The sequence below is a fragment of the Globicephala melas genome, chromosome 2 (assembly GCF_963455315.2).
Source record: "Globicephala melas chromosome 2, mGloMel1.2, whole genome shotgun sequence".
Classification (NCBI taxonomy): Eukaryota; Metazoa; Chordata; class Mammalia; order Artiodactyla; family Delphinidae; genus Globicephala; species Globicephala melas.
In genome coordinates this window covers 18,260,753-18,287,757 of record NC_083315.2, presented here as the reverse complement: position 1 = coordinate 18,287,757, position 27,005 = coordinate 18,260,753, and the positions used below count along the sequence as shown (strand labels likewise).

General features: G+C 37.2%; 1 protein-coding gene across 21 annotated transcripts in view; it reads right to left on the bottom strand.

The window, feature by feature from the left end:
* CREM (cAMP responsive element modulator) overlaps window positions 1–27,005 on the bottom strand; it is a 65,213-nt gene that overhangs the window by 12,247 nt on the left and 25,961 nt on the right. For 6 of the 21 annotated variants that reach the window (XM_030837027.3, XM_060293172.2, XM_060293171.2 and 3 more), the window contains exons 4-7: window positions 18,854–19,000; window positions 16,447–16,544; window positions 16,165–16,307; window positions 8,116–8,304 (exon numbers count right to left, since the gene is read on the bottom strand). In XM_030837027.3, coding sequence (XP_030692887.1) covers window positions 8,116–8,304; window positions 16,165–16,307; window positions 16,447–16,544; window positions 18,854–19,000 — 577 coding nt within the window. Of the gene's footprint in view, window positions 1–1,665; window positions 1,787–8,115; window positions 8,305–16,164; window positions 16,308–16,446; window positions 16,545–18,853; window positions 19,001–27,005 lie in introns of those variants that run through there. The other 15 variants (XM_060293175.2, XM_060293180.2, XM_060293176.2 and 12 more) reach the window with 5 other exon arrangements.

Sequence of the window (27,005 nt, the reverse complement as noted above, 5' to 3'; positions counted from 1 at the left end):
TCTGTAAACATAAACGCATAAAAATGTTCATTTATTTTCAAGCAATGGTTAAACATTTATGTAAATTTTTACCTTAAAATTTAATATTTAAATATATTCTGGGTATTCTCAAATCATTTATTTTTTGTTATAATTCTCTCTCATGTTTGGACATGAAAATTGGAATTAAAGGCTTAGTAAAGAAAGATATAAGGGTGGGAGGGAGGGAGACACAAGAGGGAAGAGATATGGGGACATATATATATGTATAACTGATTCAATTTGCTATAAAGCAGAAACTAACACACCATTGTACAGCAATTATACTCCAATAAAGATGTTTAAAAAAAATAAAAAAGATATAAACCAACTAATAATTTTTAGAAAATACATGTATGCATAAAAATGCCTTTTGGTTCTAAGAATCATATGACATGCAGTATCTGAGATTATTTTAAGTCCATCTATATCTTACAATAAATCTGTTATGTGAGGGCTTCTGCATTCTATAGCCCCTCTAAAACCTCACGAAAACTTCTTTGAGAAAAACAATTTAACACAGGCTTTACTTGCTCAAGACAATGGAATGTTCCCATCCGGAAGAGAGCCGAGACCCACTAAGTGAAGAGATAAGGTGTGGTGAAGCTGTTTACAGTCACTCACTCTTCAGGAATTCAACTGCGAGCTTAACACCAGGCTGGCACTCAACTGCCGGTAACTAAGTCACCAGCATTACCTGTAACTGAGGGCACCACCCCCGGGAAGAACTGCAGGTGGGGCGGGTGGGTGCGGGTCGGCACTGAAAGATGCGCACTCCCCGGACCCGGCGCTAGCGGGCACTCCGGCCCCGCCAGGCGCCTGCGCAGGCCGCTCGGCCCCGCCAGGCACACACTTACCTCGAGCGGAACGTTAAGGAGAGGCTCACGGGACCTGCTAGGGGTCTACGGGCGCCGGCGGAGAGGGTGGCAGCCCCCACCTGCGTGCGGCCGGGCGGAAAGAACTGAGTCAATCACAGCGTGACTCGGGCTGACGTCAGCGTGCTGCCTGCCTGCAGTTTAACTTTCCACTGCCCGCCGCACCGATTCCAGGAAATGTAATGACGTCGGCCCTTTGAACCCGGTTAGCTGAGAAGCAGACCATTTTAAACAGGACGGAAGGAACGGCAGGCTCACAAACACCCCTGACGCGCTGTGTTTCCTATTCTGTCTTGCAACTACATTTGAACACAGCAAGAAAATCGGAAGCTGACTTTTTTTTTTTTTTTTACAACTTGAACAAAATGTGTTTGACTTGCAGCTGCACTGGATCTGCAACAGGTTGCAGATGAATCAACAGCTTATTTTAGTAGAGCAAATGGAGACGGGGGGGGGAGGGAGAGAGAGAGAGGGGGGAGGAGGGAGGGAGGGAGGGAGAGGGAGAGAGGGGGAGAGAGAGAGAGAGAGAGAGAGAGAGAGAGAGAGAGAGAGAGAGAGAGAAAGGGGAAGCAGCACAGTACTGAGCAAAGAAGCGGTTACACTCAGATGCCTTCACAGAGTGCCGAGTATATTCGGTTACAGATTAGAAGGAACATCTTACTCCTGAGCTACTAGAAAGTTAATACTTTTTGAAACACTCAGAGGTTCCTAAATAATTTTTCTAAACTTCAAAAACAATCTTGCGGAATTTCAATCCCTTTAAAATTCTTACCTGTTTCGTCTCCAGTTACAGCCATGATGGGCTTCTGCATACAGAACTGTCTTGCTTCCCCTATCACAGGACCACATAAAGTGTTCCAAACCAGCAAGCATGTGCAGGGTAAGTAGGAGTACTGACATCACAGTGACCTCACTAGCTATCACTGCCATCAATTTGCTTTGTCACAGACGAGCTCACTGAAACCAAACCCTATAAAAACCCTTCCTGTAATAAATCATCTCAATGTTCTTGTTTCTTATTTTTACATAAAAATCGAGTTGGGCTCTGGCAAAAAATACATCTCATTAGCATTAAAAGTTACATGGCTATTTCTTATGGGGCTACTTTTAAATTATTGTTCTGTCCAAGGTTTCTAAGTAACCAAAGTAGGCATATAGCTTATATATTTTTCGTAACTCATAGGAGAAAAAACACAGATTTAAAAACAACTGACAATCAACCCAGAAAAACGCTGTGAAACACACAGAAGTGTATTTCAGACACTTCTAAATTCACCAAGAAATACCCAGCCACCTTAGTTTACTTGACACATTTTTATTTGCTACAATGACATAAAATCCAGCTGTTTATAAGATGACATAGAATTTGCTAATTTCACTTGAAGGGCATACATACTGAAATTTTTAAAATTCACTGTGCCAAAAGCAGTAAGTATTATATAGCATTCCTCCATAAACATTATGGAACCACATGAATTTGCTGATATTTAACATTTGGGGGCCACAAAAACAGTAATTTCATGTGGCTCAATCTAATGCACTATTTTGCTCAATTAAAATCCTTTGAAAGAATTTTGTGATTTAAAAAAATTCATAAATAAATCACAGTTACTATTCATAAAATTTAAAAAATATATCCAGTTTCATTTGGATCACTTAATGAAGGTTCAGCACATGAAGAGCTGGATCACTATTGGAAATTTAACAATTACAAAGTTAGGCCAAAGAGTGGCACATGTTCAACAGTAAAACAGACCACAGCCCAGGGGAAAAAATGATCTGCATCTCTACTCACAAAAAGAAGTGACATGTCACTGATCTTGTATCTTGATCAATGGGTTTACAAAGCCCATTCCCTGTATGATTAGGATCCAAACCATTCTTATGTCAGTGAAAGGGCATTCCACCACATTCTTGCCTTATTCAATGAAGTACCTCTAGTAAGGCAGGGACTTCACATTCAGAGGCTTAGGAGGCGAAACATGAGGGAGGATCCATGTTTACAGTAATTCTCCAGGGCACATAAACTGAAGACATCCTGGCTAAGTAAAAAAGTCTGGGGACCAATGGAGAGTCCATGAAGGATTCTTTTCCATCCCAGCCACACCTAAGGGCTTGGTTCCAAGACTACTAGTCAACTTTATTTCAAATTTGAGAAAGTTCAAATTGATTTTAATCTCAACATTTCTTTACGGACTTCCCTGGTGGCACAGTGGTTAAGAATCCACCTGCCAATGCAGGGGACACGGGTTCAAGCCCTTGTCCAGGAAGATCCCACATGCCGCGGAGCAGCTAAGTCCGTGCACCACAACTACTGAACCTGCGCTCTAGAGCCCACGGGCCACAACTACTGAAGCCCGCATGCTCTAGGGCCTGCATACCACAACTGCTGAGTCCGCATGCTGCAACTACTGAAGCTCGTGCGCCTAGAGCCCATGCTCCACAACAAGAGAAGCCACCGCAATGAGAAGCCCACGCACTGCAACAAAGAGTAGCCCCCGCTCACCGCAACTAAAGAAAGCCTGCGCACAGCAACGAAGACCCAATGCAGCAAAAAACAAATAAATAAAAAAACCACATTTCTTTAAATTGGCTCTTAAGTGCTCAATAACTAATAGTGGTAAAAAAGGGTAAAGGAAGGAAAGGAAGAAGGGGGGTTGGTTGCTTGGCTGACTACTGCTATTGGTACGGTTTTAATAAATCCCCTGGACCAGATAAACTCTGTTAATCAACACACAGGAATAGTAACATTTTCACAGAGGGAGTGTATTTCACTGTCATTCACTAAATGGTTATTGAACATTTATCATACGCCAGGGACTGTGCTAGGGACTAAAGATACCTGTCCAAACAGAAGTCACCATGTGGGCAGGACACAGAGAGTCACAATATGGTGGGATACATGCCCTAAGAAGGTACAGGGGTCACACCAGACAGATTTGGAAGGTAGAGGAAGGTTTCCTAAAGAAGTGCTATCCCACATGAAACCTGGATAATGTACATGATTGTGGAGGTGTTCCTGTCAGGGTACAAGGCTCTGCATGAGGCCCCTAGAGTGGAGAGGGGCCATGGCATGTCACAGGAAATGAAAGAAATTCTGCACAAAAGAGGGAGAAGTTGAGGGAGAAGCCTAGTAACCTAGTAACGGATTAAACAGAGGTATGGTCTTTGTTAGGGATTCTGACTTTGTCTAACAAGTAACAGGCATTCACTGAAGGATTTTGAGCAGGAAGCTGACGCAATTACATGCATATGAATTTTAGAAGCCCCACCCCTAAGTGTAGAAGTGAGCACACAGTGGGGAAAGGGAAATGCTGGAGGCAGAGACTTTGTTTTTAAGAAATACTAGTAGCTCCCAGAATCATTGGGAGGCATCAACAAAGGGAGCCTAGCTAAACTTTCAGAAGCAACTCCCAAAAAACCAGGCCAAAAAGGGAGCTGCTGTCTCTGGCATGATTAGGAAAATCAGGATGCTGTTCTACAGCTACCAGCTTCCAGGCAGCCACCTGGCAGGGACTAGGGATCATGGTAACACAGGTCAGAGGGCATGGCAGCCGGAACGAGGACTATGACGGTAGGGGTGGAGAGGACTGAAGAGACGTGTGCTACAGGAAGAAGAATGGATGGAGAAGGGGTGGGAGAGTGATGGGTGACACCCAGGTTTCTGCATGAAGCAACAGGATGGAGAGTTACTGAAATAGGGTAACAAAAGGAGAACTGGGGTGGGAAAAATGGATGTGGGGTTTTGGACTTCAGGCGTCAGAGATGTGTGCCATGGGCAGGGATGAGGTCATCCAGGGAGGGCAATCAAGTCAGGTGGAAGAGGGCGCGGGATGCAGCCCGAGTACCACCACCAGCACCTACAAGCTGGGCAGAGGCGACTGGAAGAAGGGGTACAAGCATCCAGGAAGTGAAGGAAGCAGAGGTCGGTAGTGCTAAATGCTGTGGAGGGATCAATCAAGATGAGGGCAGAGACTCACAGAAAAACTGCTGTGACCTTTCAAGGAGATGACAGGGTGGAAGGTGGACAGAGTAAGAAAGAACACTCGTGGACCCCCCTATGTTTAACAAAAAACTAGAACCCCTGGCCACCATTATTTTTAAGATGGAGAAGGTGAAGAGAAAAGAAAAGGAAAAGAAAAGGCAAGGAGAAAGAACAAGAGGAATAAAGATTGGAAAGGAAAAAAGAAACATCTTACTTGTATTTGATACAAACATTCATGTAGTATCACAGGGAGATTCACCAAGATTCAGCATATTATTAGAAGTAATCAGAGTTCAGAAAGGTTCATAGATAAAAGGTAAACTTAAAGAGATCAATATTTCTCTATACCAGGAACAACCAGAAAATGTAACAGAAAGCTACCACTCATAATAGCAAAACAAACAAACAAACAAAAAACCCAAAAAAGCAAAACCCTAATGGGTTAAACATTTAAAAACTAACTGAACAAAAAGTATGGAGAAAATTTCAAACTGTTAAAAGAAGTTAAGATCTGGATAAGTGAAGACATTCTGTGCTCTGTTGGTGGGAATGTAAATTGGTGCAGCCACTGTGGAAAACACTATGGAGGGTCCTCAAAATTAAAAATAGAACTACCATATGATCCGGCAATCCCACTTCCGGGTATTTATCTGAAGAAAATAAAAACACCAATTCAAAAAGATATCTACACCTCCACGTTCACTGCAGCAATATTTACAATAGCCAAAACGTGGAAACAATCTAAGTGTGTCTATCGACAGATGAATGGATAAAGATGTGGTGTATATATTATACAATGCAATTTTAATCGGCTATAAAAAAGAAGGAAATTCTGCCGTATGTGACAACATAGATGGACCCTGAGAGCAGCATTATGTTAAATGAAATCTGTCAGAGAAAGACAAATACTGTATGATATCACTTATATGTGGAATATAAACAAACAAACAAACAAAAAAATCCCAAACTCATAGACACAGAGAACAGATTGGTGGTTGCCAAAGGTTGGGAATGAGGGGTGAGCAAAAAGGGTGAAAGGGGTGTCAAAAGGTACAAACTGCCAGATATAAAATAAATAAGTCCCAGGGATGTAATAATGTATAGCATGGCGACCACAGTAAACAATACTGTGTTGCATATTTGAAAGGTGCTAAGAGTAAATCTTTTTTTTTTTTTTTTTTTTTTTTTTGCGGTACGCGGGCCTCTCACTGTTGTGGCCTCTCCTGTTGCGGAGCACAGGCTCCGGACACACAGGGTCAGCGGCCATGGCTCACGGGCCCAGCCGCTCCGCAGCATGTGGGATCTTCCCGGACCTGGGTGCGAACCCGCGTCCCCTGCATTGGCAGGCGGACTCCCAACCACTGCGCCACCAGGGAAGCCCCAAGAGTAAACCTTAAAAGTCCTCATCATAAGAAAAAAAAATTTGTAACTATATATGGTTAAGGATGTTAACTAGACTTATTGTGGTGATCACTTATTGTGACTATACAAATGTCAAGTCATTATGTTGTACACCTGAAACTAATAAAACGTTATGTGTCAATTACACCACAATGAAAAAAGACTTCAGTTCTCCCTAAATTAACGTATAAATTCAATGTAATTTCATCATTGGTTTTATTATTATATTACGTTATTATTATTTGGGAACTCAAACTTGTTCCAAATGCATATGAGAGAACAACAGTTCACAAAAGCTAAAACAGCGCTAAAAAAAAGTTAAAAAGACAAAAAAGGGGCACTTGTTCTGTGACAACAAAACTAGAGTGGTGCTGGCACGCAGAACAGAGAATGCTGAGACAGATCGGGGCTGCACGAGGCCTACTTACTGCACAGTTAATAATGCCCATAAGTCAGCGGGGAAAGGACAAACCGTTAGCAGGGAAAACTGGTGCCATATGCGGGGAAACAATAAAAATGGGTTCCCACTCGACACTATACACAGAGGTGGACCGCAGGTAGATTAAGGACATAATGTGAGAGGTAACACCGTAAAGCTAACAGAATCAATGCAGAAAAATATCTTTGTTACTTAGGGAAGAAAAAGAGTTCTTAAAACCCCCAAAGTATAAAACTTATGTATGTATTAACGATGCAAAACACAAAACATTTTAAAAAACTCTCCTTCTTAAAGTATCAGTAGTTTTTAGTAGATTTTCCATATAAAAAAAAATAAAATTGGAAGAAATGAGCATTCTTTATGATTTTTCACAAAAGATGTATTTCATATTTAGACATATAGGGTTCATGAGTACTGGGGAAAAAGAATGGGTACTTTAAATTTATATTTAAAAGAAAACATTAAAGCACTGGGTAAGTACTATGGATTTTTTTTTTTTACTCCATAGATGTCACCACTTTGGCTCTTCATACACTTTTATTATAGTCCATATAATACCTAAGAGTAAAGCTCCCCAAATACCTAAGAGTAAAGCTAATTATCAAGAGATTCATCAATTATAATCTGCTTTTTTCTATACTTGCAAGACTTTCAAACTAAAAGAACTGATATTACTTCCTTTGAAATTAGTGCAAATAGACCAAGGGGAATAGAATTAAACTAAAACACAGGATTTTTGAAAGTTGTATTGAACACATTATAGTTATTTGAGCACAACTGAATGAAATTAAAATAATGTATAATTCAATTTTAACTGAAATCTTAGGTTACCCTAAAAACTTAGGGCTACATCCCAACTGCTTTATTTCACTACTCAGCTTTCATTAAGAGGTAGAACAGGTACCTCAGAATTCAAATATACTAAGAATGGTCTAAAGAAAGAACAAAGTCAGCATTTGTTTTGAAATGAGATGTCTAGAAAGCAGACTTGAGTATAACAACTGGGGAAAAACCCAAATTCAGTGCCTCAAGGACTGGATACTTAAATCTTCCTACACTAGGTACTAAAAACATACTCAGTACATTTCTAACCCCCAAATGAAGAATATTTACTTAATTAAAAACTTCATTCATATTTTCAACTCCTTTTTTCCATTATGCTACTCTGAATTTAACTTTTCTTTAGAGCCAATAAAATCTGCTAAAAATTGAAAACTGTATAATTTATTTAACTTATTGTTTAATATACTAAAATATTTCTTCTCCAAGCCTTTTTAAGTCCTCCCTCCCCCGAAAATCTACCTCCTGTATATTTCAGAAAACTATGAAATCATCACTAAATGGAGTGCTATAGTAACCCATGGGTATTCTAAATGTATTAGATGAATGACATATACCTTGAACCACCACCTGGCTGCCTGGGACAAAGAACTGCTGTGTGCCATCTGCTGACTGTGTTGCGTACTGTACAATTGTAGCACCTGGCGGAGGAGCTCCTGAATTTGTCATTGTTAATGCCTGCAGTCCCTGAACACCATCAGATCCTGGGTTAGAAATCTGGATTGCTTCACCTTGGGCTATAGCAACTTAACAGAAAAAGAAAAGAAAAATTAGAGAATTTCAAGATTCATTTTTAATAATCCCATATAGGAAGAATATACTCTGGATCTATTTATTACCAAAGCTTCTCATTCTCAAGTTATCCTTAATTCTCTATGCTGAATTGGTAAGGGGCTCCTCCTTCATGGGGCAACACTCTGAAAAAGCTCAAAACACTTGAAAATATCTTATATTCAGAACTGTTTGAAATACACAGAACTCATGGAGTTGTCCTCCTCTCTGGCATCCATCCAACTAAATTATTTAAGAGGAAGAGTGGAGATCAGACGGGGAGAAAGTCCAGGTTTTGATTTTCTCCAGTCTTTCATATATTTTCAGTTATAGATAAACAACATTCTTCTAACATTTAAGAAATGGTCAGTTAAATTCCATTGAGCATTATGAGTACAATGAATTTATAATTTGTTCAGGTAACTACTTGTCTAATTTATCATCGAAAGAAAGTAGCTTTTAATGAAATATATATATATACAGTATATAGCTTTAAAACATATATTTATTAAAATATACATTTCTATATATTTCTATACTTATTAAAACCTATATATATTTTTAGACTTGAGGTTTTAAAGCTCAAGTCTACAAACTGTAACCTTTGCCATTTTGACTATGTCAGGAGAATCCTGAAACATAAAATGTTAAGTTGGAAAGAACCTTAAAAGGTAACTGTATTGAAAGACTTCGTGCTACATTTACCTCTACCAAGTGTCTTGAACTGTAGCTAATGGCAACAGATATGAGGTAGACTTCCTTTAAATACTGAGACTTGCAGGCCATGTTTAAAAATTAACTTATTAACAGAAAGTTTCAAAAGAATAATTGATCAAATGTTATGTTTTTAAATTTCACTCTAATGGACAAATAAGTACTATTTAAAATATGAGAGTCCTATATATTTTAACATAAAGATGACAACTCCATGATTTAATTTAAACACTAAAGGTTAAGTGGAACAAGGGCTATTCTTTAAAAAAAAATCACATATAAACCAGCTAGTTAGACTTTACAATGAAGATAAAAATGACACATAATCAGAATAACGCAACACCTATAATTCAATGTAAATGTCTTACAGGAATGCTGTAGTAGTGTCTAAAATATAGTCTGAATATTTCTGAGTCATTCCCTAACTTTGTAACGGCATTGAAGCAAAGGTGACAATCTGATCGAATAAAACTTTCAGAACTATTGGTAAGATTAACAACCACCACCACAACAAATCTTCAGTTCTAGGGCCAACACAGAAAGATGGGTTAACATTTTAAAAAGATTTCAACACAGAGGCGCTGTCTGGTTTTAGTTTGTTGGCAGGCTGCTATACGATTGACAGAAACTAAAGAATCAGTTACCAAAATGTCAACAGCGCTGTGGTTGAGAAACTCTGAAGTAACCTCACTTTATTTGTCTGGCTCATCTAGAGCATTATATTCCGTACACATTTTAAAAACAAGATTTCACCATGACTCTCCAAAGATTTCAAGCTCTCAGGACTCACCCCTTAATAATAAAAGGGTTTGAAAGAAGTCTGAAAAAGAAGAGATATTGCTTCCTTGGATCTTCATGGCTGGACATGAATGAATTTCATATGTTATCATATATTTGAATGAATATTTTCAGTTGATAGTTTGTTGCCAAAGAAACAGTGCTTTAGAAAGAACAGGCATAGGCAGTGTAACCACAATGCTAAGAAGCACAAAGCCTAGCACACAGCAGGCAGTCAATAAATATGATGAATGAATGGCTATCATTTCAAGACAGAATATATAAAAATGACTTAAGCCATGTGTGAATCCATAAGAGTTAAATGAAGTATTGTTTCAAATTATAATGATAGAACTTAATTTTCCATATTGACAATACAATTACCGAGTTTTTGAACTAGTAAAAAATCTGAGTAATTGCTTCAAAGGATAAGAACCATGAAATAGGTAGATAAAAATCCTTACTTTCTTCTTTTCATACTTCATTCTTTTCATTTTTTTTCATTGTTTCCCCATAGTTCCACCCAAACTTCTTTGCTTTCATACTGTGCAAAGCTGATATACCAAGAATCTGCTCCTCTTATCATTTTATTTTCTGGTCATCATATAATTAGGTGTGGAAAACAAAAGGCAAACACACACACACAGAAGCTGGCTCTAGGGGGAAAATGTTTCTACTGATGAGTCTTGTCGTTTAGCCTAACTTTTTTTATACCAAAGGCACTCTTGATTTTGGCACTATCAAATGACAGTGGACCCTCCCATGTAAAAATGTAGCCTCTCAGTTGACAATATTCCCAACGCGTGAAGATTTCCCAATGCTTCAGGATACGAGAAATAGGCTGTGTGTGTGTGTGTGTGTGTGTGTGTGTGTGTGTGTGTGTGTGTGTGTGTGTGTGTGTATTCAAAAGATTTGAGGAGGAAACTTTTTAGGTTACGAAATATTCAAGGATAGCATAATTTTTTTAATAAATACACATCAATATAAATTAACTAGTAGGAAAAACTAAACTGAAATTAACTGAATGAGTTTAGTCATGTCTTGTTTTAGCTAATTATTATTTTTTTTAACTTATGGAACTTTTCTAGCAAACATAAAAGGTGAAAGAATTTTGTGTCATTTATTTTCCCTACCCACTCATTCCAAACCTTTTTCTGTGTCTGGAGTATTTTAAAACAAATCTCAGACATCATATCTGGCAAATCATTTTAAAGTAAAATCACTGGCCCATATCAAGGCCATTAGCAGCCACTGAAAATAAAACACCTCTGTATTTCCTACTAATTTTACCTTGGGAACCTAGGTTTTATTAATGCTTTCTTGGACTGATGCATGCAACTGAGGCATAAAAGCTTACACATATGGCCACTTTGTTGTTTGTAATGAAGAGTCCACACAAGTCTATGAATACTGATCAGGATTCAAGCAGAAGTAAAAGTGGTTTATTATTTTAGAGTATATGCACATTTATGTTCCTCTTTTAAATAATCCTAATAACATTACAGTTTGATGAAATAATCTAAATTGAATTAAAACTGAACAAATAGATTATATAGTCAATTAAATTCTACTTCAATGTCCATTATTAACTGATTCAAGCCTGACAGTATGTTATCTGCTCATAGTAGTGATGGGTAGAAGTTGAGCTCTGTTGCCCTAGTTGCTCTGGGACGTACCTAACTTTTCGTCCCGTAATGTCTCGGGTGAGCTGTACGCCATTATTAAGTAGGTCGCGCTCTGTGCACAGATTGAATGTTGAACACACTGACCTTACGTTAAAAAAGAGTTTGTCTAGAGAGAGTATAATTCGTTAATTAACTAAGTATTTTTCTACTAAGTTAGTTTTAGTGGTTACACAAATGTCTTCATACACATTCTTATATAGTTATGATATTTAGCCTCAAATCAGAATTAACCCAAGTATGGTCTCCCCATGCCCAACTTACCACATACAACGGTAACCAGGATGCTATCATATCAACTAGTCTAGGCAATAAATTCTTTAAAAATTCCTGGTATAAAAAATTGTGTTTAAAATAATCTGCTACTTCTACTACTCATCGCCACTGAGCACTTCTCTCCTAGAGCGATTAATATCACTGAAGCAAGGAAAATACTACTTATAGGATGAAAATTCAAGAGTTTTGATTAAAAAATTTTTTAATTAAAAAATATTTTAAAGTCTTGTATAATCAATAAAGAAGGAAGAAGAGAAAAATAAGAGTGGAAAACTGAAAAAAAAAAAAAAGTTCATGACCAAATGAGGAAGGAGCAGAATTTATTTAAATTAAGATTTTATCTGACCTCTTTTCATGTGATGCTAACATCTTTTTAACCCTAAACCTGTAATATATGAGCTAATCCAAACACATAAACATGTAAATGTTTAATTACTTACGATTTAAAACCATCTTTATTCCACATTGCAATAAAAGGATTCATAAATAAAACTTCATCGAATGAACTTTAAAAAGGAACAGCAGACCTTATTCCAGTGAATTCTTAGATTGAAATTCAAAAAGTGAGCACAAAACAGAAGCTGTGAGTACCTGTGCCTTAAAGCCAAGAGGTGCCTTCCTCTTGAATAAAGACTAAAGAATAAATGCTAAAGAAGCATAAAGACTAAAACAGCCTCCTGCTGTAACAAGAACAGCAACACCAAGGTTAAAGAGCCAGATTTACATCAAGTAGATACCGTCCTAAGTTTGCTTTGAAAGGTACCTTGGGAGCATGTAAGAAAAGTCACTCCTAAGAGCAGTAAATGCAACTGCATTTACTTTAGAATGTGCAAGCCTATCGCGCAAATTCTTCTTACAAAGAAATGGAATCGGTGCTTATTCATTTGAGTCTCCTGAGAATTCTGAATTCTTCAAGCAATCCACAAAGTTCACAGATACCTTTCTTCATATGGTGGATTTAGGACTGACCCACTTACCTATAGTGTATAAGATGCCAGGAAAGATGAATTAATAGAGATTCACTCTAACAAGATTCCTAGTAAAATAAAGTAGGAGCAAGCAAAGAGACAGGGATATTTAGGAAAAAATAATTTGAAGTCTTAGGTGACAGTCCTTAATTGGTAAGGGAAGAAGTAGGGTAAAGTAGACGGGGGATTAAAAAAAAAACCCAAAAAGCCGTCATTAGAGAAAATTTAATGAATTAAGAAACTTCAAACATTTAAATTTCTTTACCTGCAACAGCACACATAGAAGAACCACAACTACTACTGTTTGTGAATTCACTCCCGTTTAATGCATGTCTTGAATGTCATGCAGCAAGTAACATTCTTTGCTAATTCTAAGACTATCTGAACCACTATCATTCAGAAATATTCTCTTGAGACAAAACAGGTTTTCTTTGACCAGAACGACTTAATTGGCATACAGCAAACCTATCACTAAGATCTGTACTTCCAGCAAAGTTTCTCAAGCCGAGGTCACTTTCTTGGTGTTACAATAATGAATTCCTGCCTATTTTAAGTTATTTTCCCTACTCCGGGAAATAGCCTGTTCTAACTTTCACTTCTTATCTTTGTGATTAAAAAAAATAAGTTGAAATAATAAGGCCAACTTCCATCAAATATCTCACTTTCAACTACTAAAAATGTGACTACCTGTATATGAGAAAACCTGAATTTTTATTTTACTTCAACTTTGACTCACAAAGTTGAACACTCCTTTTACAGTTCTTTTGTTTTTAACTCCAGCTAACTCATTATAGCAAATTAAAAATAAAAGATCTAAAACAATAATTTTTGAAAAAAAGAAACAAAGTAAAGTTTGGGAGAAAGTCATCCATGGATAAAAGTTGAAGAAAATTTTAAATTTTTTTACAATAAAAGGCTATAAAAGGGTCTCAAAAATAGGTACATGCAAATACACAGAAAAATCTCCAGAAATTCTAGTAAAATAAACTCTATTCTAAAAATCAAAGGACACCAGTAACTGTTTCTATTTCTAGATATTTAAGAATATTAATTTCTGTTAAGTTATTGCTAGTAAGAAATGGTTGATGAAAATGGATCTTGTATGTATAAATATACATTTAAAGCAAATGTCTTCTAAAGAAAAGTTTAAATGTTAGTATGCACTTTTCAAATGAAAGAATTATCAACATAAACAAGTGTCACTAATTATCATTTTTAACATAGGCAATATCCCTTCTTTTGAACCAATAAAATGGCAATTTTTAACCTGCGGACAGCACAGGTAGGACAACCACAACTTTTTATTAAAATAACTGCCAGGATCATACTGTATGGGTCCAAATTAAGAAAGCGAAGTAAGAAACTGTCCATGACTTCTGATGTGGCAAATAGAGAAATGTCTAACTTCTAAACATTCGATTTTCTAGTTCTCAACCAGAATTCCTGACTCCACTCCTGCACACCCACGTACCCCACACCCAAGGTAGTGACACTTACATCGAGCCCCCAGCTGCAAGCACGTGCTAAGAGCACAAGAAATAAAGGCTTTGATGCTGGCCGGGGGAAACAGTTTAATGACTGGGAGTGAGACACTGCCACAGCTGGCTTACATTTCTCTGTTTCATGTCAAAAGTAGCATGCCTCTCTTCCCCAACAGGTAAAATCTGTTATCTTCTTTTGTCCTCACATTAACCTCCGAGTTTGGCAATCTAGTATCATTCACACTTCAAAGACTAAAAACCTGAGATTCGAAACTATCTCACTGTGATCCAGGTAGTAACTGGCAGGACCAGGTGCCACCTTCCCCACGTCATCTCCAGCTTCAACATCCTCTCCAAATTCTCAGCTAATAATGTAGGCAAATTCACCACAGCATCCTCGCCCATGTCACTTATAAAGAGATCAATTCCTAAGCAGCATCAGGATATGCCAGAGAAATGTTTCAGACGACAGACAGCATCTTAGGTCACCCTCCAAACTTTAAGATGTCTTAGCATTATTTCAGCAGTAATTTCCAACCTTTTCATGACACAAAACAGAAAATGATAATAGGTGTACAGCCCACTGCTCAAGGCCAGAGCTGACCAGCCAGGAGGTTCCAGCAGCTCCAAGCCCTGCCCAGCCATACCAGTTCTAAAACTCCTACCATCTACTCCCAGTGGGTCAGACAAAAAAGGCACAGAAATCAGTGCAGTAATAAAAGAGAAATGAAGATGAAAACCTCAAGGCCTAGTTTTGACAGACTATGGGGAGTTTTCTTTTCCTAATGTCAACTTTGGACATATTCATTCAGTGCCCTGTACAGGGTGTGGACAAATTATACACCAGTTCTGTCAGGTATCAGCGTAGGAGTTACCCAAAGAACAGAAATCACCATAGCAGAATTTGTTTAATACTGCAAATCTACCACCATTAAAAGAAAAACTCTAAAAAACTAATGACTAAGGCTTCCCCATATATTATAGCTTGCTTTAGCATCCAGGTCATAAGTTAAGACTTGAGATCTTTTGTAGGTATTGTTACTTTTTAAAGGGAAAACAGAAAATACACCTAAAATCTTAACACTGTACTTGGATCAACACAGTAATTAACGTCACACATATTCCTGTACCTAACTAGCTTGTTTAAAAAAAAAAAACTTTGCTTCTGTCCTTTTTCTCTCTTTTCCTTCCAACTTTTCTTTCTAGCTCTCATTTTAAACTAAAGTATTTTTATATATAAAACATTCTTGATTTGGGAAAAGACTAGTACTTTAACTGAAGCAAAAAGCACAGAATTAACAGCCCATTAAAATGCACAAGACTAAATGTGAATGTATCTGTTTATTTACAGCTTTCGGTACTTAAAATTTCAAATTAAGTGATCTGTCCAATTGCTTTAGTTTAAAAAAATAAATCATTTTTCCATTCTCTTCTAGAAAAAGCTGCAGCACAAATTAACACAGTAGAGAGTAGTGAAAACAGAATTACATTTAAAACATAGTTTAGAAAACATATGCACCTCTTTTAGATTAGTAAGTATAAAATGTAATTGTTGGTGACAAAAGCCAACAAGAATGAAATACAGACATTTATATCTTATTATGTTCACATGTATCATAGAGACAAAAACAGTAAGTTTTAAACTTTTACTAGATATGAATATACACATATAAATAAGAAAAACCCTCTCTTTATTTTTACCCCAAAGTTTTCTTCTATTTTCAGTAAAAAATTTTTTTACTTTTCAAAAGTATATGACAACTGTCAGTACAAATCTCTCACTTCTTTAACATGTACTTTTCACACTATGATACACAGTTTAGGTATCATGACGCATTTTAAAATGGGTCAGTTTAGTGTCAAAACCCGAGATGCTTCAAGGAAACTAGAGAGACTTAAAGTTAGCAGTACGTCATATGGAATTGCAGCATACATACTGTATTGCCCCGTGCTAGTCTGATATATGCTAGTCGGCACTGCCATTGCAGCGATATTAGGTGACGTCCCTTCTTCCTCGGACTTTTCTTCTTCAATCTTGGGAACACCAGGCACATCAGAGGAAAGTTCATTCAGTATTTTTCTAAAATATAATTTAACAATATAAATAATTAAGATACATGAATGAGATTTAAAACAGAACAGCTATAATGGGAGAATCTGATATATAATTATTCTCTTTTTTTGGAAAAAGTATCATTACAGTAGGAAACTTAACTTACCTGTAAGAGGGTCTTCGTGAAAGGATTTCTCTGCGTTTATGAAAATCAATTACACTTTCTGATTCTGCAGACTCATCTGTCTCTGCAATTGTTGCTACCTATAACACAAGAGTTCCTGAAATGCATCATAAAATCCATGGTATCTCCTTCATTCACAACACGGTGCTTAAGGGTCTCTCTGTGTGCAGCACTAAGCCGGGAGCTGGGGACAGAACACACTGAGACGCACTAACCACACTCACAACCTGGCGCAGAGGAAGAGGAAGCGCAGACAACAACACTTAGCTGTAGAACCAGCCTGTGTGCAAAGGATGGCACAGATAACATATACTGCAGAAATGCAAATGAGTGTCAGGCAGCCTTCAGGAAAGCACTCATTGTAAGATACACAAGACCTAAGATCCAACCCTGAAAATATCTCATAAATCCAGCAGTGGGTGAGCCAGGGAGTGACAGAGGCAGAAAACAATACCACTGCTGACTTATGCTGCTGGGTCTTTAAATTAGACATTAGATAGGTCCAAAGAAGAAAGAATATTTAAGCAGGTAAACACGTGGGTAACAAGCCTGGTTAAAGTTACAAGAAGTAGGTGGGGTGGGCTTGATGGCAGTAGGTCTTGAAGGTCAAAATAAGGAATTTCTCCTTAAAAGAAAGATCAGATTTTTAAATACAATTTCATTTTTTCAAGTAATAGTATAATAACAAATAGTAAAGAAAGTCAGGAAACTAAAATAATGAATCTCTCTACAACATGACTGCTCTCAATATATTCAGCCATCTATCATAGGGGCTAGGATAGTTCTGAGTTTGCAAAACTCACTTTACTTAATATTACAATTATATGGGAATTTGATTTGGGCACAATCAAAAAGGCTTATTAAAATACCAACAATGCAGGCAGGAATATATACTTCCCAAGGCACATGGATGTACATATTTGTTCACCTACACGTATGACCTTGCATCTCTGGTGATGAACACCCTACACATAAGCACACTCATCCATGAGGAGAACTTATTAGAGAAACTGCCGCTGCAAATCAGACAACCATATATCATCACCAAATATTTATCACTGTAAAGTGGGCTTCCACACATCTCTTGTACAATCATAACAACTCCCTTATGCAAGATAAGCTATTATTTTAGAAAGTGAAAACTGAAGTTCATCATTCGACAGGTAGGAATTCTAACACAAGATCCACAGACACCTATCTCTACAAAGATAACCATATCATCCATTTAACAAAATCCAAAAGAGCCTACTGAATATGAGACATTTTCTTCCAGTACCAGCAAGGTTAAAACTAAGTAGAAATATTGATATCTGCACCCCAATAAAAGTCATAATACAATAAGGAGAGTGGAAAAACTTTCTTGCTTTATAATTAGGGTCAGAAAGAGTCAGAAAGTCCTGGAATCAAAGTTCATTGCAGGAAATAAATTAAAAAAAAAGACAATACTGAGAATCACTCTTACATTTTTGAAAGACAGGAGAGACACCTGTGCTGAAAAGATAACCAAGCTTTTAACGCATGTGGCTTTATTATTACTTCAAGTGTCATGTTGCAACTCTCATCCTTATTCTGCAACAAACTGGATTCAAATATGCAGAAAAAGGTAAGACTGATTAAGTATAAGAAACTACATTTTCCTCAGAGATCTTTTTGTCATCAATTAGGTTCAAATAATTTCAACATTTAAAGGACAAAAACAAACTGACCTTAAAAAGGAACAAACATAAATTCAGTAGAAGAGAAAAGTATGCTTTTAAAAATGCATACTTAATAATTTACATCTGTTGATGCAAAGAAATGTTTTAGCTTTGAGAAATGTTAAGAATTTATGACCAACTTTGATGACAATAAATAACAAAACACATCTCTGGATCGCAACCACAACACTAACCACGTCTAAAAAAACCCAAAGTTTAATCTGATGTATAAATGTAACACCAAGTAACAATAATATCATGTCACACATATTGAATTAACAATAAACCTAAATTTCTACACTCTAATGTGAGTACTGGTGAAAACAGCATCAGTAGTACAATATTTACATTACCATGTTTATCAGACATCTCCAAAGAATCCTCAAAATACTTTTAAGCATCTTTGGAGAGCATTGCTAAACAAATCTAAGTGTGAGCAGAGAGCAACAACTTAAAGGAGAATGACTCAATCTGTAAATTAAGAGCTGACAATAAAACAACTCGAGTCAAATCTATGTATCTAGCAGGGCACAATGCACTTCACACATAAAAAGGAAATTCGTCTAAATGTTAAATAACAAGATCTGAGCATCAAAGCTACACAAAGAAAATGAGGATAAATGAATTAGTGAAAGAAAAAAAAAAAAAAGCTCAAGAAAGTCCAAGACAAATCATCTGGGAAGGAAGCTAACCTGAACAGTCTGTAATTGTGGTGACTGAATAACCGATGGCTGTGGTGTCTGAAATACTCCCTGGACATGTACAGTTTGGCCTGAAGGTAACTGTACTAGAGTTACAGCTGGGGAGCCTCTTCCGGTGCCTGACCCAGCTACAGAAACCTGCAAAAATGATCATCATTGAGGATTAAGGCTGGACCTTTTCTTGGTTCTTTACGTTTTTCTTAAAGAAATACCATTCACTATTATGACTGGCCTATTTTTCCTGCTTCTAAGAAATGACAAGCAAGCTGGGGTACGTACCATTAGGAGATGGTTACTGTCCTGGAACAGTCATTCTCTGATGTGACAGATATTAAAGAACCCATGCTCCTCACTGTCGGTTCCCATGCTTTGGTGGCTAAGAATGTTCCAAGCACAAAGTTCTAAAGCAGTTAAACTACCTCACTGCGACCTCACAACTGCTAACAGTGAAGCCTTCTTTAGGCCAGAGTATAAACCACCCTCCTTAACTTCTTAAGAGAAATCGGAGACAGAACTTAAAGATGGTAAATTATTTTTTAATAAATGAAACTTCTGACATATGATATTATCATATTACTCCAGACACAAGCTAATGCCTTGTCTCTATACTGATGAAAACTGCGGTTACTTTTATGCCCCAACAGTCACAAAAAGGGCACAGGCCAAAGAAATTCCAGGACCTCTCATGCCCCTCGCACCTCTGAACCAGAGAAAGCTCATGACTTGGAGCCTATGTGGCCCTGGCACACTTCTTTCCCCCCAACTCGAGCATCCAGGGGGGCCAGAACCATCACTTGGCTTGCACAGACAGGAGAGAACAGCCGTTTACCAGCTACCTTGGGGTGCTTTGGACAAAGATCCCTACCAGTAAAACACAATAAAACCTTCACTTCTCTGGACTCAAAACCTGCCAAGTTTCTAATTAGTACACAACTGTCCTAGAGGCCAGTGTAATCTTACAAACTTTGCCTCATTTTACTAAGTTTCACTATTCATTATGACTTAACTCAGAACACCGAAGACTTTGGACATGAAAGAAGCTACTAGTTTCTATCATGAGTGGTGGCAGACCACAGAATCTAAAACAAATTTTGAAGAAAGCTTCCGTTGGACCTCACTTTAAGGAAAACCAATCATTTCCAATCTACTTACTCTAATACTTTAAAAAGAATGATTAAAAACTGGGTTTATAACAAATAATTAGATTTATTTACAACATCATTCTCTTGGAAGTTAAACTTCTTCGGCAATCCAAAAGTAAAAACTCTTCTATCCATGCAAGAGAACCTATGCGGAGAGCATTGAACTAGGTGCCCTAGGGTGGAAAGCAGAATTGCTAAAACCAACACCTAAGAAACAACAGCACACAAACAGTACAGAACTAATTGCTCCATTGTCCAGGTCATGAAAACCACAGGAGCACAGAACCGAAAGACCAGTATAGGCCTGAACAACAAGTGGAGGCCTTGTGTAGAAGCTGCCGACTGAGCTGGGCCTTGCTGTGGCCTGGGTAATAGCTGGACAGAAAAGCGAGAAACCGGGCCGGAGACACCCAACATGTAGCCCAAGGGGCAAATTCAGCCCACCTGCTCCTGGAGTTTTATTGCCTACTTTAGATTTCAGGGGAAAGAAAAAGGGCATTCCACAATGGAGCCAGCAGATTTAACAACCAGAAGTTTAAAAACCACTAGATTTACTCTACAAATGTTCCCTGTATGAATTATAAAAAAGGATCCATCTCTTTGTGAACCAACTGCCAAAGGGTACTCCTTTGCCAAATGACCAATTCTCAAACTTTTTAGTCTCAGGACACCTTTCCACTCTTAAAAATTACTGATGACCTCAAATAACTTTTGTTTATGTGATTTATATCCAGCAGGACGCTGTAAACGCACAAGCAGCTCCTGGGAAGGGAGAATGCTATGGATAACTTTTGCAGATTTCTGTAATTTCAATACTCCTACTACGGCAGATTTCAAGCTACCAATGGGTGACACTGAACACAAAGCTGGAAAAAGATGTACACAATCGGCTCTCACAAGCCAGCTCAGCCCACTGTTGGTTATATGTACTGATATTTACCACATTAGAAATTAAAACTGAGAAATGTTTAAAATACTTAGTAACTCACTTAAAAATAACAATAATGCCATTACATGCTAACATAAATAACATTTTATGAAGACTACTTTCCAAGACAAAATAATTAATGACAAGAGTGTCAATGTTTTACATTTTTACAAATTCTTTTAATGTCTGGTTTAACTTAAAACAGCTGGATTTTCATACCTATTTCTGCACTGAATCTGTTGCAATATGTTATTTTAATTGGTATGTGAATAAAATATGCCTCTTACACATGTATAAATAGAAAAGGAGGAGTATTTCAATGGCTTTTTCAGAGAAATGTGGGTATTCTTCTTTGATACTACACCAAAATTCAGCAAGTGGTTGTTTCTTAAAGGTTAGTGGCCATGTGGAATCTGAAAACTTAGTTACGTTAAAATCCATTCATCTACCTTATACTTATACATTGATCTATCTTATACTCTTTAGCCAGGCATGATTTTGTAACGTTATGTGGTAGTTATTTGGAAAATACTGGCTCACTGAGTTAAGTAGATCTCCCAAACGCTGACACATTTCATGAGACACTATCAGAAAATCACATTCATTAAAATCAACATCAACTTCTTCAGAAAACTATAAATACTGGGAAGCTATCAAGCTCAAAATGGCAGATGGAGATTTTCCAAAATTCAAAACTGCTGCTTAAAAGCCTGAATTGCATCATTGGCAATAAATACTGTTAATTGTTTTCCTTGACGTGACAAGCTTACTTCATTTTTTTTTGAATTTTTGAATTTCATTTTATTTATTTCTTTATACAGCAGGTTCTTATTAGTTATCCATTCTATACACATCAGTGTATACATGTCATTCCCAATCGCCCAATTCATCACACCACCCCCCTCCCGCCTTACCCCCTGCCACTTTCCCCCCTCGGTGTCCATACGTTTGTTTTCTACACCTGTGTCTCTGTTTCTGCCCTGCAAACCGGTTCATCTGTACCATTTTTCTAGGTTTCACATACATGCGTTAATATACGATATTTGTTTTTCTCTTTCTGACTTACTTCACTCTGTATGACAGTCTCTAGATTCATCCACTCATTTTCTTTTGAGAAAATGTTTTTCAAATACTCAAGTCTGAACAGTCATAGTTTGGCTATTTGCCATTATTGCAAGAAAAATGATGTTCTGTTTGGGGGGGTGGGGGAATGCAGCTAGTTCTTCTTGCCTCTCATTCAATAACTCAAGTGTTTTTTTCTCAAGATCACCATTGGTCTTCAGTACGCAGCAGAAATGCTTTCAGTGAATGTCCCACTTCCACAGCACAGAATATTAAAACAACATGTACTCGAGGGTCAAGATTTAATACAATTGGTAATGTCTGCTGATTCATCAGGGACAGTCTTAAGTGAAACTGACATTTTTTTAAAAAACTGCAAGTTAATGTAGTGAAGACCACAATGACAGTTCGGCACCACTGCCACTGACTTGATCGTGCTAAGGTGCCAACAGTTTTACCCCCCAACTGTTTTTGCACCATCAGGGCAAATGCCAATACAGAGAAAAAAAGAAAATAAATCTTAGTATTACCGTGAAAATAGGTTTGTCATCCCAAACCTCCAGGCATGATTGTGTAACACCATGTGGGAGTTATTTGGAAAATACTGGGTCCTTGGAGTCTCCTCCAGGCCTCCCTGTACCACATTTTGAAAACTACTGCTCTATCCTCACGCAGCCCCTAGGTAAGCCCTGCTCACAGCTCAGAGCGCAGAGTGCTGAAGCAGGCGGCAATTTCAGCTCCACCACAGCAGCACAGCCAAAACCACCGTATATAGTAACGCTGATAGAGCATTCGTATCGCAGAGATTGAGCAAAACAGAATATACATTATACCCAAGAGTATTACTAGTATTCCTGCAGACTGGACCTGTGGCTTGAGATGGCAGACAGTGCCACATTCACTTTCATGGGGAAATGACCAGCTTCAAAGAAATTAGATATTTTGAAGAATTGAAGAACAACTCAAGAAAGATTTATGGGGTTTTGATAAGTATAAATCATGCTTTAAGTTGCTCTAATTGTCTTTCGGGTGTAATTTTCAGGACTTCAAATTATTAAACAACGCTCTATCAAAAAGGCTTAGTGAGAAGAAAACCTGCTGTAGAAAGGGAGCTGTACCCACTAGTACAAAACTGTATTCCTAGAATTCTGGAGATGAGTTATACAAATCTGTAACTACAGTGAAAACTCTTACGTCTGAACTCTGGGTAGTACAAAAAGCTCATGAGACAACTCTTTAGTTAAACTGTTGAAATAGAGGCTGAGAAGCAGCACAAGTGACATACCCTAGAGTCACAATTCCAATGTATCCTTAAAAAACAACAACAACACTCTTAGATCTAGAGAACCTGTCAGGCATTCTACATTCTTACTGGTTTTGCCAAAACTGATCTGTGACTAGCATTAAGCTTGTAACTAACTGTACTGGTAGAGTTAACAGGATAAACATCATCATTCATAGGAAAAAAATTCATGTGGCTCCCTACCTTTAACATCTTATCATTATTATTATTCTATTGATCACATGAGCCACAAGTAAATACAGGGCGCCCTTGAAGTAGGATGTGGTCCACAGATGGCACAGAAGGAACTCAGGCAATGATTCAAGAACATGCATGGTGGCCCCAAAGCCAAAAATGGGTAAATAAAGAAGCATCTTTTTGTTTTTGTGCAAGGTGGCAGATTCAGTTTTAGGCAGGCTAGGGTGAAAGCAATGGGAGGAAACCAGTTGCAAATGTTTAGTGGGCAAGGAGAATCATGGGACTGATGCTTGGGTTAGAGCTCAGGAAATAAAGATGTGAGATACACTGACAAAAAGCAACCTATAAAGACTACTATACTTTATTCACAATGTGCAAATAGAATTCTAAAGAAGCTCTGGAAAGAGAAGGGAATTAAGTCTCTCTTAAAGGACACTACTGATAGAGACACAAATTTTAGTTCACTTCAACTAAAATATGCATACTTCACGTAGAAACAGATCTTTCTTATAAACATCATATACTCATTCCAAAACTTTTTAAGAAGTAAATCTCACAGAAACAAGTCATACTTATGAATTAACTCATTCTTTTGTTCACTTAACAAATGTTTATTGGAAGCCTGCCTTGTGGACCAGTCTACACAGCAGGGATATAGCAGTGAACACGAAAAGTCTGCTCTCCTCAATCAGGAGACAGAAAACAGATGAAGAGACAAAAACATAATTTGGGGTGGTGCTAAATTCTCAAAAGAAAAACAAAGAAGGGTAACTGATGAGGTGGCGGGAGGGTGGAAGGAAGCTACTTAAGGTATACCTACTGTATAAAGAAAAGTGGGAAAGGAAGCCATGGGAAGATCTATATTCATCACATTCCAACAACCAAGCAGGCAACTGCTCAAAAAACAAGCACATAAAATGGATGTATTTTATATTTCATAATTTTTATACCTCTTTTTATGAGGCTCTAAAAGTGAGTATAATGAACTCATAGTAGACATAGTTTACCTTTTCTTCCTGATCCCCTGAAGAATAATCCTCTTCTATAGGATGCCTGAAACATAGATTGTGCTGATGCCACCACATCTACAGAAAACCCCACTATAGACAATAGTTAATCTGAAGAAATAAATTAAGATGATGCAATTGACAGCCTTACTTGGCTTTGCAATTTAAAAAACTCTAATGACACATAACTGGGAAAACCTCACAATGTTGTAACACAGCATTTGATTAGCACCTAGTGGACTTGCTCCAATCTGTAGCTAGGTTCCCTTATGATGGGGTTTATGATGTCACAGAGCCACTGAGCCTGCATTTAAGACAGTTAATAAAGGATGAAAAAATGTGAATTCATGGTATAGCAGACTTCGCTATCAACTCTGCTGCCTGAAAAGTCAGATCTATATATTACCTATTTTAATTCCAAGGACTACAATGAAAACCCAATTAACACTCTATGTGAGAAGCTGGAAAACTATACTGATTTCTGTGTATTAAGACAGGATTCTCAACAGTCTGTTTCTTCTATGGAAAAAAGAAGTATTTAAAGAATATTTCAAATATTTTAAGGCTGAAAACAGGAAAATAATATTTTAAATGTGAACACTTTAATGAAGACGCAAAACACTTCATTTTAAAAAAAAAAGTTGTATTTACTTGTGCTAAGTGAAGACAAACACAAAAAGAAAAATGTAGAATTGGTATCATTTTAGTGTCTTTAGTGTTTTTCTTTCCCATATTGAGGTTCTTCTTTTTTTTTTTTAAACAGTGTAGCTAACAAATTGCCAAAATCAATGGAGTTAAATTTTACCTTGTGAATATCAACTGAAAACACTGATAACAGAGTTGGCCACGTAAGACGGATATTTTTATATTTACTATGTTAAAATTGTTAGAACTATAATATGATCTTTGAATCCTTTGTGTATAAGGCATGAAGAAATACTATCTGAAATCTATAACCTGAATTTAAAAAGGGAGAAGTGGATTCTGTTTCTGGTACTGTAATTATAAATGGCCAAATATTATGTCTCTTTAAAAAAATTCCCCTCTTGAAAGCAAAGCAAATGTCGGAATCAACTCATTCTTAATTATATAGTCTGATAATACTTCCAATAAGCAGTGGTGATCACTGTGATGATCAGTGATGACAAAATTAGGGGTTCCTATGCTTTGAAAAACAATGTCCTAGTGAAATTTTTCCCTAGCTAATCCTTATAATTTCCTATTTATAGTACTTGGAGCGTCATTTTATATTCTAACCAATACTAGATGTTTTACTTGTATTTATAAAGACTATGAACACGTACATGACCTTTATAGAAGTCAAAAATCCTTTAGCTCTAGTTGTTTAAAAATCAATCTTATATCTTGGTTTCCGTAAGACTGAAACTAAAACTGATCATAATTTTCTAGCCAATTGCATTACAAAGTAGTAAATGTACATAGTGAAGTAAGTTGCAGTGAGATCCTGAGCCAAAAATGGCATTTACCCAGCAGATGTCTTACAAGGGCAAACACTGGACTCTTAACAATGATACACATCATTTCTAGTAATGAATAGGAAATGCACGTGCCAAAAGCCAGAAGCTACAGAATGAATGCCTAAAACCACTTATTCTCCAAACTACATATTAATCTATTTCTGACCAAAATCAACTCAGGAATGTCTATGCAGAAAACTGCAATTCACTTGAATTATTCTACCTTAATTCTTCTACCAATCACTTGGTATAAGTCCTAAAGAGTACTGACTAAGCAAAAGCAACCTTAAAAAATAGTAACAATAAACAAAATGTGGTATATACACGCAAAGGACGAAGGAATTCCTATCACATACTGTATAGCTGAACCTTCAGGACATTATGCTAAGTGAAATAAGCCAGTCACAAAAAGACAAATATTGATGATTCCACTTATCTGAGGGATCTAAAAGTAGTCAAATCATAGAAACAGAAAGTAGAATCGCGGTTACCAGGGGCTGAGGGGAGGAGTAAAACGGGAGTTGCTATTTAATGGGTATAGGGTTTTAGATTTGCAAGATGAAGAAGTTCTAGCGATCTGTTTCACAACAATGTGAATATGCCTAACACTACTGAACTGTACACCTGAACTTAAGACTGCAGATTTTATGTACTTTTTTTCCACACATAAAAAATAGCAATAACTATTGCCCCACATTTGGTGGATATGATAATTAACTGACTTATTGCCAGGAAGATACTCAATAAATTGATTTTACCAAAGGCAATGAGACTGACTTCCCCATCAGTTTATAAGACATAATTCTAAAGCTCTGGGTGTTCCTGTACTCTTGGCCCCAGAATTACTGCTCAAGACACAGACTAGCTATTGGTGCCAGGATTTATATGGACCAGTTACTAATACATCAAAATGGATAAAATTTAACTTTTCTATGCTCTTCATATATCCAAGGTCAGAAGCTGAGTTGGGATCTAAATATGATACTATCTTATCTGCCACTAAATAATGAAGGAGTAACAGTATACAGTATATATGTATACATACA